The 12,966-nt window shown below is 38.7% G+C and overlaps 1 protein-coding gene across 1 annotated transcript in view; it reads right to left on the minus strand.

Moving 5' to 3' along the window:
• Positions 1-12,966, minus strand: part of LOC126251478 (mitochondrial ornithine transporter 1-like) — an 89,181-nt gene that overhangs the window by 66,130 nt on the left and 10,085 nt on the right. The window contains exon 2 of the mRNA XM_049951925.1: positions 2,179-2,286. Within this exon, the coding sequence (XP_049807882.1) occupies positions 2,179-2,248 (70 nt within the window). The 5' untranslated portion in view covers positions 2,249-2,286. The remainder of the gene's footprint in view (positions 1-2,178; positions 2,287-12,966) is intronic.

Consider the following 12,966-nt stretch of genomic DNA (forward strand, 5'->3'; position numbering starts at 1 on the left):
GACTGGATGAAATTTTGTTCTGTATATCAAAACATGGAATTTTTTGATATAAGTAATAGCCAACACCTCTTTTTCTGTTTGGTTACAATTCATCTGTGACTGTTAGTGTTTTAGGCACATACACAATTGGTTCTTTAGTGCCATCAGGGGAGGACTTACTTAAAATACCAATCCAGATACTTATACCAAACTGCTATATATCTAATGCTAGGATTAAATATTTAACTGGTTTAAATGTGGCCAAGCAGGGAGCAAACTTCATACACTTTTTGAGCTTCAACAACAAGGTCTGAAAGTGAGGGATCATTAAAATTTGACATTCTTTTTCAAAGCTGTTTGAGCAGGTATAATATCTCACAACATTCAATATAAATTTGTCATAGTAATCACTCTTGTCCAAGAACATCTAAAGTGCCTTAAAAGCTTTAGCTGCAGAGAGATCATCAGTCACTTCAATGTGGGTTTAACATGGGCCGGAGATCAGTTTCACTCAGTACATGACTCAGGTTCTGAATACTTTGTTGGAAAAAAAACTGCATTTACTTAATTTACATTTGAGCCCATTAAGTCTAAGTCTATTAAATATTTTGTAGCCGGTACTCACTGCATAAGCTGGTTAAGTATTTTTGAAATATTGCACGAGCACTCAACAACACCAAACTACGCATATAGCCCAAAATGTATATTCATTATCATAAAACCCTTTGAGCCTGCATCTAAGAACAACTGCAAATAAGTGTCAGCTAAATATATCTTAGAATAGAACTGGCCCCATGATAACTTAGCCAGTAGTTATTTTGGGTGCAGAATTCGAAAAACAGCTATGTTAGATTTGGCACTGATATATCCTTCAATTTACCACCAAAACCATTGCCCCTTGGCTAAATGCAAATGGTATCACAATACGTAATGCCTTTAAATGGTTTAGTTTTGTTGTAACTGCCTCTTTCACAGTGAAAGATATGGGTCAAGCTCTGAAGAAATGCTCTGTGTGTTTCACAGTTTTGTTTGCTACATGGATTAGAGTCATTAAATCAGATTATTTCTTACATGACCCACCTGAATCACTGAACAGATTATTATTGGACATGATGTTAACTGGATTTCATATCTGAAAGCCAAATCCACTGAAGCCATCTAAACCAAATATGTCACTAGCTACTGGCAAAGGTACTACAGAAAATGTTATTTATATACATACATGTTTATAACTAACACTTGCTGTTATAGCTAACACTGGCTGATTACTGCATATTACCAAACAATATTTAATTTTCTACAAAAGTGATAAGCCAATATACAAGTAACTTTCAGCACTGATAAGCAATACAGAAGCTTTGGTAGCCACTTATAAATGCATGTCTGCTTTGTTGTTCAGTAAGATTATCAGCTTGAGCATACTTTTGGTATCAGATAATGGCACTGGCATGATGCATGATGTAGGCCATGGGCTGTTTCAATAAATAGTACCTACACACCCACATTTCTTGCAAGCAAACATATAACACTCGACTGTGGCCAATGGTGCCAGCTCTGGCAGCAGAAACACTTAATGCATGATTTCCTTGTTTTTGTTAAACTTTGAGAATGATCACTATGGCAACAACCACTTTGTTGAAACTTCTTGGCAGATTAAAGCTGTGTGCCGGACTGAGATTCGAACTCGGGACCTCTGCCTTTTGCGGGCAAGTGCTCTACCACCTGAGCTACCCAAGCACAACTCACGACCCGTCCTCACAGCTTCAATTCCACCAGCTCTCGCGGCCTACCGACCTCGTCCGTGCAGTGGGGCCTGCTGTTTCTCTTCAGCCCAAGTAATGTAGATTTATGACTCGTTACTACAGAGCTACCGTTTTATACTTGACATGGCCAAACTTTGGCATACAATAGTTTAGTGTCACTGGCTTCTGAAGAAGGCCAAATTACTTTGGCTGAAACCTGGGTAAAGATTGGTTTCTATTTGCAACTGAAGCTGGCGTGTTACATGTTCTGATTTTTTTGTTTTTTTATTTTATGTCATTACTCACTAAATCTTTTTATTCCAAAGCCACATTTTAACATGAACACTGAACAGCATGTATAATGTAATTAGAAAAGGAAAAGAATTCCTAGTTCATAGTTGCTTCAAGTCAAAGAACAAAAACATATTAGGTGATAAGAAAAACAAAATATACTCACCTAAGGATCCTGCTATGAAATCAATAGCCATATCTTTAATGTTATTTGCTGCATCTCCTGAGTGAGACATCTTGCATTAAAACCAGTTTCTGTGTGGTGGAAAAAAATCTGAAACAGATATAAGATACTAAAAGTTACTGTGAATTCAGTCAGAACAAAGTTCCAAAAGCTAGACTGTATTGCAGTGAACAGGAATTCAGTGTTCCAGTTGTATTTGTAAGTTTTATGTACCATTGCGATTAGAATGGTGAAAGCATTCAATTATGTTACTCATAGTTTGTCCACTGTCGGACTTTAAAAATGTGTACATGAGGTTCCCCAACAAAATGCATGAAACAATGTGCAGAATCACAATAGGCACATTTGGCAAAAGCAATATCTGCCCTCAGAATCACACTCTTGAGCTGCAAAATCAAATGCCACTTGAATCACATTCTTGAATTCAACAGAATATGTGGGAGTATTGTATCCAGCTGCTAGATGGGAATACTTGAACACAGACTGACACACTGGAGAACACAGCTGGTTATGAATAACAGAATCCATTTTCATCATGAAAATTCTATTTCCCAATTTTGTGTTGAAATCACTGTGGAGAGTCCTTATAGTGTTTGTTGTCCTTCTTGCACATATTATATATTGTTGGACAATATATATATATCCCACTTGTGATAGTTTACAAATGTATGTTTGGTGTAAGATTGTCTTCAGTAGCCTTTTTAACTTACAGGCCAAAAGTTTTTTCCTGCAGACAAATACAGAGCTTTTTTTGTTAGGTGTCCACTCATTGAAAGTTCAACATCTATTGCATAACTATGAGTTGCAGTGTTTGCAGACTGGACCAAAGCAGTTGTTGATTTTTGCTCTTGTTTGTATAAGGTCACACAAGAAGTTATTTCATAATTAAATCCATTTTGATCAATGTTCCAAATGCAGTGTGGCTGTAGCTGGAAATTTGCAGTTTTCTAGTTTACTTTGACAAAACAGATCCCAGACGTGAATATCTTAGTCTTCCTGTACATCTCTGGATGCCACGTAAACAGTGATGTGTCTATGGCACAATCTGTATTTTTTCTTGAAACATGCTATGAAAGGTGGAGAACAGTTAAACTTTGTGTGCTCAATTTCTCTTGCTTTTTGCATTACCCAAAAGTTCAGGTGCCATAATGGACATGTTTTCCTTCTTTCCATGCTATGTGAAATTGGGATAGTATGTGTTGTTTTACCTCCAGTTATTTGAGTGCTTTATTTCCTCAAAATGGATGTTCAGTACAACCTTTTTTCTCCAAATCATCAAGTATTACTTTGGTTTCGATGTGCTTTTTATAATGGATGCATCTTCAATAACAAGCTGTATATTTCAGCCTTACATGGAAGTGTGTAATAATCATCATTAATATATCCAAGAAATTCTTTATGTAGAGGTGAATGATAATCATCACAAATATGTTCGAGATGTTCTTCCAAAAGTTTGGTTGAAATACTAACAACATTGGATTTCTTTTCTGGTGGAGGTTCATAGTCACCAGAACTGTCACCATTACTCTTTGAGGATTACTGTTTCTGCCATTGCCAGTTGCACTACAATCTTAAACACTATTAATCACATTATCATCTATAAAGTTGTTTTCTTCATCCACTACCCTATTCAGAACAATTCAGTTGAGCCGCAAAATGAATAGTCATGTTTCTGAATTATCAGATCCACCAAAAACATTGTTCATGTCATCATCCTGTCCTACACCATCTTCCATCAGATAATGCCTTCATAACTTGAATGCCACAATATTTAAACTATTCTAAATTTGATGGTTTCATTCATTTTTACTGTACATGTATACTAAACATGGCAACTACTTGCTGAGGTAACTGACTGATTGGCATATTAACCCTCCCTTCTTCATTCAAGACTGCAAGAGCTGTTGTGTACAAACCAAGAGTAACACAACCACATACCATCGCAAGCATGGTTAATACTTTACTTAGTTGGCCAAATTATATCTTAGAGATGCCAAGGGATCACAGACCTTCCATATGCAATCGGCTACCAGAGATTATATTGATGTCTATGATGGAAGAACACTGGCAGTTATGATAAATTTGTTAGATAGTGAATAACTCAGTTTATTTTTCTGTTGCCTTTGAGCATTAAACATCTGTTTCCATGCACCACTAAGACTATAGCTCTGTCCCACTTAAAATTCTTGCACATTCTTATCTGAACAGTTTCTTTAATAACAGAATTTAAGTAGGCAGATGCAAAGGATAAATATTCATTTTGTCAGATATAACCGTATGTTTGATCATGAGGTTGCATTCAGCAACAGCAGCTGTGTTGCAATCGCAATATTTAATGTGGAGCAAGTGCAGTGGGCTGCATTCTGGATTTTTTCATATTGACTGAGCAATGCAACTGCTACCAAATTTACAAGGAATTTTATAAATTCCAGGAACACTGAGACCAAGGCAGTCTTTTTCTGAGCATAGCACCTCCCTAATTTTCTTTACATAAAAGACACCAACTATTTCCAAATCCATTCCCATCCCTTGCCCACCCGGAACCTGTGCCTTGTCACTACTGATGTCACCTTACTCTATATAAACATCCCACTTACACAAACATTAGCCCTAAAACAATACTTTTCCCAATGTCTATCTGACAATCTCTCTAAAACCTTATTTATTATCAATCTAGCTAAATTTATCCATCCCTCTAACTACTTCACTTCTCTAGGTCTAGAAATGAATCAAGAGAACTGTTATGGGAATTGGAATGGCCTTGCAAGGGTTGCATGGATGAGGCATTCCTAAAGCCACAAAAGGTAACACTCTTGGTTTGATATAGATTTTTCAGTAACATCTCTGTGGTGTGGACTGAGGAAGAACTCCTTCACTTTTTACAACAGTGTAGCTCCTTTATCCAGTTCAAATTCACCAGGTCCTTTACCAAATCGAAAGTCACTTTCCCTGGCCTTGACTTCCATCTCACTGAAGCTCACACCCAAACCTCAGTCAATATAAGAACCACCAATAAGCAACAATACCTACTCTTTGACAGCTGCCACACCTCTGAATTAAAAAACTCATTTTGTTACAGCCTAGGTGTCTGTGGCAAACATATTTGCTCCACCACTGAATACATCAACACTTACAACAACTTCACTTAGGCTTTGTTCTCCCATAGATGTTATGCACAGATAAACATCCCAACTAGTATTCTGCTCTCACACTCTCAATCACACAATTCCCACGCCTAAAAAATGTAGAAGCACTCCCTTGCACACCCCACTCTCCCTCATCCCATTACCACATAGGCCTCAAATGCATCAGTACCTTACTCCACCAAGTCTATGACTTTCTCAAGTCCAGTGCTGAAATGAAAGCTTTTCTCCCTGATATCCTCCCTGCACTATCCTTTGTAATCATTGCTGCATTCCTAAACTCTGCAACATCAGTTTCAAACCATACGACATTCCCAGGTCATTATTGCTGCACCAAGCCTCTGAAATTGTTCCCAGTAAAATTAGCCCCATACCCCCACCCGCAACCACTTACTCCAAACCCACCACTGGTAAATCCTACATTGTGAGAGGATGGCAACATGTGAAATGTAAAATGATCAAACATCCTTGGCTTGAAAAGCATCTAAAAGAGCCAAAAACAAAAAATTCAACAGGTCCAGATGGAATCCCTGTTCAGTTTTCATAAAGAGTATTCTTTCCCATTGGCCCTTTACTCAGCTTGCATTTACTGCAAATCTTGTTCAGCACAAAGTTGCAAGGACTGGAAAAAGTGTAGGTAACTCCCATATATAAGGTTAAAAGAATGAACCTACAAAAATACAGACCAGTATGCTTAACATTGCTTTGCTGTGCTGTGCTGTGAATATTCCAAGTTGGACTATTCCATATGTTTTGATTTCCAGAAAGCATCTGACACATTGTTCTCTATATTCATAAATGATCTGATGTATCAATGAAAATAATATAACTATTCCTTTCTTCACTCCCTTTTAGTTTTTTATATCTTTCATTTTCTACTGACCTCTCTATCTTACGATGCACCCCCCCCCCTCCCACCCCTATCATGTACAATGCACTCTTATTAACTTGTGCATGGTGTTTCGGCAATATTCCCTCTGTTGTGTATTATCCTATCTTCCACCTTTAAGCTCTCAGGGTTTTAGATCTTGTCTGGTGCAGCCCCCAAAAATCAACATTTCCTTCTCATCCTGTCTGGTAAGCGTCCCCTGACCTGGGGTTCTGGATGACTTTTCTGGAATCTACCCCTTTCTCTAAACCTCACAAGTGCTTTTCCTTCGTCCCTCTCTCTTTCCCTTCAATCTTTCTGCCAGAAGAAGGAGCCAATGCTCTGAAAGCGTGCAAAATTTAATATCTTTATACACTATGTGATCCAAAGTATCTGGACACCTGGCTGAAAATGACTTAAAAGTTTGTGGCACCCTCCATCAGTAATACTGGAATTAAATATGGTGTTGACCCACCCTTAGCCTTGATGACAGCTCCCACTCTCGCAGGCATACATTCAATCAGGTGCTGGAAGTTTTCTTGGGGAATGGCAGCCCATTCTTCACGGAATGCTGCACTGAGGAGAGGTATCGATGTCGGTCAGTGAGGCTCGGCACGAAGTTGGCGTTCCAAAACATACCAAAGGTGTTCTATAGGGTTCAGGTCAGGACTCTGTGCAGGCCAGCCCATTACAGTGATGTTACTGCCATATAACCACTGTGCCACAGGCCATGCATTAGGAACAGGTGCTCAATCATGTTGAAAGATGCAATCGCCATCCTCGAATTGCTCTTCAACAATGGGAAGCAAGGTGCTTAAAACATCAATGTAGGCCTGTGATGTGATAGTGCCATGCAAAACAACAAGGGGTGCAAGCCTACTCCATGAAAAACACGACCACACCATAACACCACCACCTCCGAATTTTACTGTTGGCACTACACACGCTGGCAGATGATATTCACCGGGCATTCACCATACCCACACCCTGTCATCAGATCGTCACACTGTGTACCATGATTCATCACTCCACACAACATTTTTCCACTGTTCAATCATACAATGTTTACACTCCTAACACCAAGCGAGGAGTCGTTTGGAATTTACCGGTATGATGTGTGGCTTATGAGCAGCCGCTCAACCCTGAAATCCAAGTTTTCTCACCTCCAACCTAACTGTCATAGTACTTGCAATGGATCCTGATGCAGTTTGAAATTCCTGTGTGATGGTCTGGATAGATGTCTGCCTATTATGGATTATGAACCTCTACAACTGTTGGCGGTCTCTGTCAGTCAATAGATGAGGTCAGCCTGTTCGCTTTTGTGCTGTACATGTCCCTTCATGTTTCCACTTCACTATCACATTGGAAACAGTGGACCTAGGGATGTTTAGGAGTGTGGAAATCTTGCTTAGAGGTGTATGACACAAGTGACACCAAATCACTTGACCATGTTCAAAGTCCGTGACTTCTGTGGAGCACCCTTGAGGTACTCCCACAACTGCTTTTACACCTACTACATTTGTCCTGTTAAGTTGATCTGCAAGAAAGTGCTGCATCCAATCACAAATCTGATCCAAAATTTGGTAAGCTTGTATCTTGTTCACTAAACTAGTCTTACTTGCTTTTCTCTTTCTGGAATAACTTATCTTGAAATCAGGCATTTTGGTGTTCATATGATGACTGAAAGGAGAAACAATTCTGGAAGACCAAATTCAGTAGTTTGTCTTTCTCTCTGTCATCTGCCTTTTCGTGGCCATTGTGTGACTGAATCAATATTTTGGTCTGCTTACAGACTTTATGGAAGACCAAAACTTCTTAGCATTTTAGTCAGGCTTTGACCTGTCTCCATCGGCTGTTTCTGTCACTGAAGTGAAGGGACACCACCATACCATTCTGAGTAGTGACTACAGTGTGGGCACACATGTTTGGAGCTATATCAGGATGGAGTCATTATGGCCAGCAAATATTATGATACTGGAATCATCTGTGCTTGTCCCACACAGGCAGTGAACTGTCAGCTCTCACCACTCTATTCCAAGGAACACCACTTCCCAGCCCCCACGACAACCAGTAACCACATGTCAAAGACTTTTTGGACAACTTTCCCAATGGAAGCAGGTCAGTCGGCACCTCCACTACCTTTTCCTTTCAAGGGATGGCCCAAAGCAGGAGACAGCCAACAAACTGTTACTGGTATCCTACCTACACAACACAGTGGCTCCAGCACTGTGATATCACATGTCAGGCATCCTCCATCACACCAGCCAGGATATTTTCTGCACTTTAGGTCAGTTTGAGAGGGAAGACATTTAGGAGCATGGCGAGAAATCAACATATCCACTTAACTGCTACTATATCCATCAGAGATGGAGTGCCAGAGTTTGAAGCGGTCATGAAAGGCAGTGAAGTTCGCATAATACTAGATACAGAAAGCTGGTTGAAACCTGAAATTGAAAGCAGTGAGATTTTTTGGGAAAATTTAAGTGTATATCGAAAGCATAGGCAAATTGGAAATGAAGGTGTATTTGTTGCAGTAGATATAAAACTCAAATCCACAAAGATACATATAGAACCTGCATGTGAGATTGTCTGGACAAGAATCAGTATCAGGGTTGGGCATAAAATGATAAATACAACCTAAAATGATAAATACAGCCTTCTATTGTGCACCAGACTCATCTCCTGAGGTAACCGAAAACTTCAGAGAAAATCTCAGTTCACTTGCAAACAACCAATAGATCTGACCTCTCTGAGGATCTCCACATCTAAACTGGTATCAGTAACCATGGCATGGTTGTCACAACAATGAGTGCCAAAGTACAAAGGACAACTAAAACAAGCAGAAAATATATATGATCAGTAAACTAGATAAAAAATTAGTAATGTCATATCTCAATGAGGAACTTGAACCTTTCAGCATAGTTCAGGAGCATGTAGAGGAACTCTGGCTCAAGTTTCAAGAATAGTTGAATAGTTGACCAAGCACTGGATAGGTACATACCCAGTAGATCATAATAGGAGAGAACCTCCAAGATACATTGTCACTGTCCAGAAACTTTTAAAGAAACAGTGATTACTGCGTAAAACGTATAAAACAAAGTGTAGGACTATAGATAGAGAGATGCTGAATGAAAAATAATTTGGCCGTCAAGAGAGCTTCAAGTGATGCCTTCAGTGACCACTATAGCAGAATATTGTCAAATGACATTTCACAAAATCCAACGAAATTCTGGTTGTATGTAAAGGCTGTTAGTGGCAACAAAGTTAGTGTCCACTCCCTAATGAATGAGACAGGAACTGAAATTGAGTGTAGCAAAGCAATAGCTAAAATGCTTAACTCCATTTTCAAATGTTCCTTTATAAAGGAAAACTCAGGAGAATTGCCCCAATTTAATCTTCATGCCATTGAAAAGATGAATGAAATACGTATTAGTGTCAGTGGTGTTGAGAAACAGCTGAAATTGTTAAAATTGAACAAAGCTCCAGACCCTGATGGAATCCCTGTCAGAGTCTGTAATGAATTTGCAGCTGAGTTAGCCCATCTCTTAACTATAATCTATCATAGATCTCACAAACAAGGAACCGTGCCCAGTTCTTGGAAAATGGCACAGGTCACACCTGTCCACAAGAATAGTAGTAGAAGTGATCCACAAAACTAGCATCCAATATCCTTGACATCAATTTGTTGTAGAAACTTAGAACATATTCTGAGTATGCGGTATCTTGAACAGAATGACCTCCTCAATGTCAACCAGAATGGTTTTTGAAAACATCAGTCATGTGAAACCCATCTTATACCCTTCTCACATGACGTACTGAAAGCTTTGGATCATGGCAACCAGGTACATGCAGTGTTTCTTATCGCACCTACACGATTGTATGGAGTATCAAGTGAAATTTATGACTGGATTGAGGACTTTTTGGAAGGGAGGATGCAGCATGTTATCTTGGATGGAGAGTAGTTGTCAGATGTATAAGTAACTTCAGATGTACCCCAGGGATGCATATTGGGACCATTTGCTGTTTGTGTTGTATATTAATGACCTTACAGACAATATTGATAGTAAAATTAAGTTTTTTGTAGCTGATACAGTTATCTGTAATGAAGTACTATCTGAGAGAACCTGGATAAATATTCGGTCAGATCTTGGTAAGATTTCAATGTGGTGCAGAGATTGGCAACGTGTTCTAAATGTTCAGAAATGTAAAGCTGTGCACTCCACAAAACGAAAAACTACGGTACACTTTGACTATAATATCAATCGGGGATTGAAATGGAATGATCACATAGGTACAGTCGTGGGTAAAGCAGGTGGTAGACTTTGGTTTATTGGTAGAATACTGGCAAAGTGCAATCAATCTACAAAAGAATTGCTTACAAATCACTCATGTGACCCATCCTAGAATATCGCTCAAGTGTGTGGGACCCGTATGACTAACAGAGGATACTGAACATATACAGAGAAGGAAAGCATGAATGGTCACAGGTTTGTTTAATCCATCGGAGAGTGTCACAGAGATACAGAAGAAACTGAAATTGCAGACTCTTGAAGACAGGAGTAAACTATCCCAAGAAAGTCTATTAACAAAGTTTCACGAACCAGCTTTAAATGATCACTCCAAGGAGATATACTACAACCCCCTATGTATCACTCACACAGGGATCGTGAGCATAAGCATAGAATAATTACTGCAAGCACAGAGGCATTCAAACAATCATTCTCCCCAAGCTCCATATGTGAATGGAACACAAAGAAATCTTAATAACTGGTATAATGGGATGTACCCTCTGCCATGCACCTCACAGTGGTTTGCAGAGTATGTGTGTAGATGTAAATACTGTGAGCCATCTGGCGTAAGATCTGTGGCATGATATCACATAAGCCACTCAACTGGCCTGGTAGAAGGCCAGTCACTGGCTGCTGTTAAGACACTTCAGTGTATGCCTCTGCCATAACCGACAGTAGTCTCTGTGTGACTGATATGAGAAAGCAGTGTGGTTCTTATGACTGTGCTTGGTTTGCTATTTGGATTTTGCCTGTATCTGCTGCTGTTGGCTTCTTGCCTACACATGGACTTTCCTGCTCATGTCTCATCTGCCTTAGCCTTTGATGAACTTTGTTTCAAATTTTATGATGCTACATTCATATTGTGTGTCTGAGCCGAGTGTAAGTGGAAATACAGGTTCAGTGATATAAAAAACACTATTTGTCATCCATCAGTATGACAAGAACACAAAAATTTTGTAACATGCCATGCTATGCTATTCATATGCTTATTGACAGCAAGGTCTGAAGATGATTTCTTATGTAGCCCGAATCAACAATTACCTCCCCCCCCCCCCCTCCACCCAAAAAAAAAAAAAAAGAAGAAGAAGAAGAAGAAGAAGAAGAAGAAGAATTTCTGATGGATAATAAATGGATAATAAATACTGATCAGCCTTGTGCAGCTGAATTTGAGTCATACACATCACCAACCTCAAAATTTTCAAAACTGAATTTACAAACCAACTCTTGGGTAAGCGTTCAGTTACAGCATCTTTCCCATACATACAAACTCAGCAACTGTTTGCAGTAAAAACCAAAATATGATTTCAATATTATTTCCAAACAGTTTTACAACAATACATTAATAAAACCAGGGTTACAAAATATCTATAAGAAGATATATCACTACTCAAGAAATAGAAGACTTACAGAACTGTCAATCAGTAACCGAGCTTTCAGACAAAGCCTTTCCTAAGGAGCCAGCTTTTTCTGAAAACTTAGCTATTGAAGTGAGTATTTTTTAGCTCTTTGTCTGAAGGCTCCAGATCACTACTAACTGTCATTTCTATGCCTCTTCCACTTCATGAGTGATGTTTTTTCCTTGTACAGTTATTTATATAACTTATTGGATTTTCCCACAGTTTAAAACAGATGTTAGCCATTACATAGTCATACAGTCACCCAAAATTAGTGTCTCTATTATGCCACTGAGTTTCATGAAGGTGCTGCTCATAATTCTGAAATTGGGTGGATCAACTGAACTCCTTTGGGAGTTTTATTTTTTTCTTTTTCTTTTTTTTTCTTTTTTCTTTTTTTAAAAAAATCAATGTGTTCTTCTTGCAGCATTTGTAATCAATGACACAAATAAGAGTTAGTTATGAAATGATACATCTCTGACTCACATCTTTATTTTTTATCATCAATATCATTATGATGACAAACCAAATTGTATGACCACTATACCCCTATTGAGAACACCTGTTCACCATCAAACTACTTCAATAGCTTACATTTCCACATCTAGACTCCAAAAACATACCATATGTTTCTTTCTCAAATCAGGACTACTAGCAGTTTTAGCCACCTTTGCAACTGGTGTCATTACCAGTATAATACAAAATATCTGGAGACACAATGTACAAACGCAACCTTTACTCCAGTGGAGTTGACCTACGGTCCGCTTCGAATGGCCGATGCTGTTTCCTATCTGCTTTGCCCCTTTATTATAGTGTGTTTGTACATTGTGTCTCCATATATTTTGTATTATACTGGTAATGACACCAGTTGCAAAAGTGTTTCTTAATTTGCCTGTTTTACAGTCAAGATATTTTGTGCATTGCAAGCCTGTGTCTCCCATACTAATTTATTAGTTACTGTAGTGGGGTTTTGCCATCTTATTATATTTGAATGTAAATTTTCTTGCTCTGACTTAGTAGCTAGTTCTTAGGAAAACTGTTTAATCTACTGTACCATAGGTAGGCATTTGTCCATC

The sequence above is a fragment of the Schistocerca nitens genome, chromosome 4, assembly GCF_023898315.1.
Source record: "Schistocerca nitens isolate TAMUIC-IGC-003100 chromosome 4, iqSchNite1.1, whole genome shotgun sequence".
Taxonomy (NCBI): domain Eukaryota; kingdom Metazoa; phylum Arthropoda; class Insecta; order Orthoptera; family Acrididae; genus Schistocerca; species Schistocerca nitens.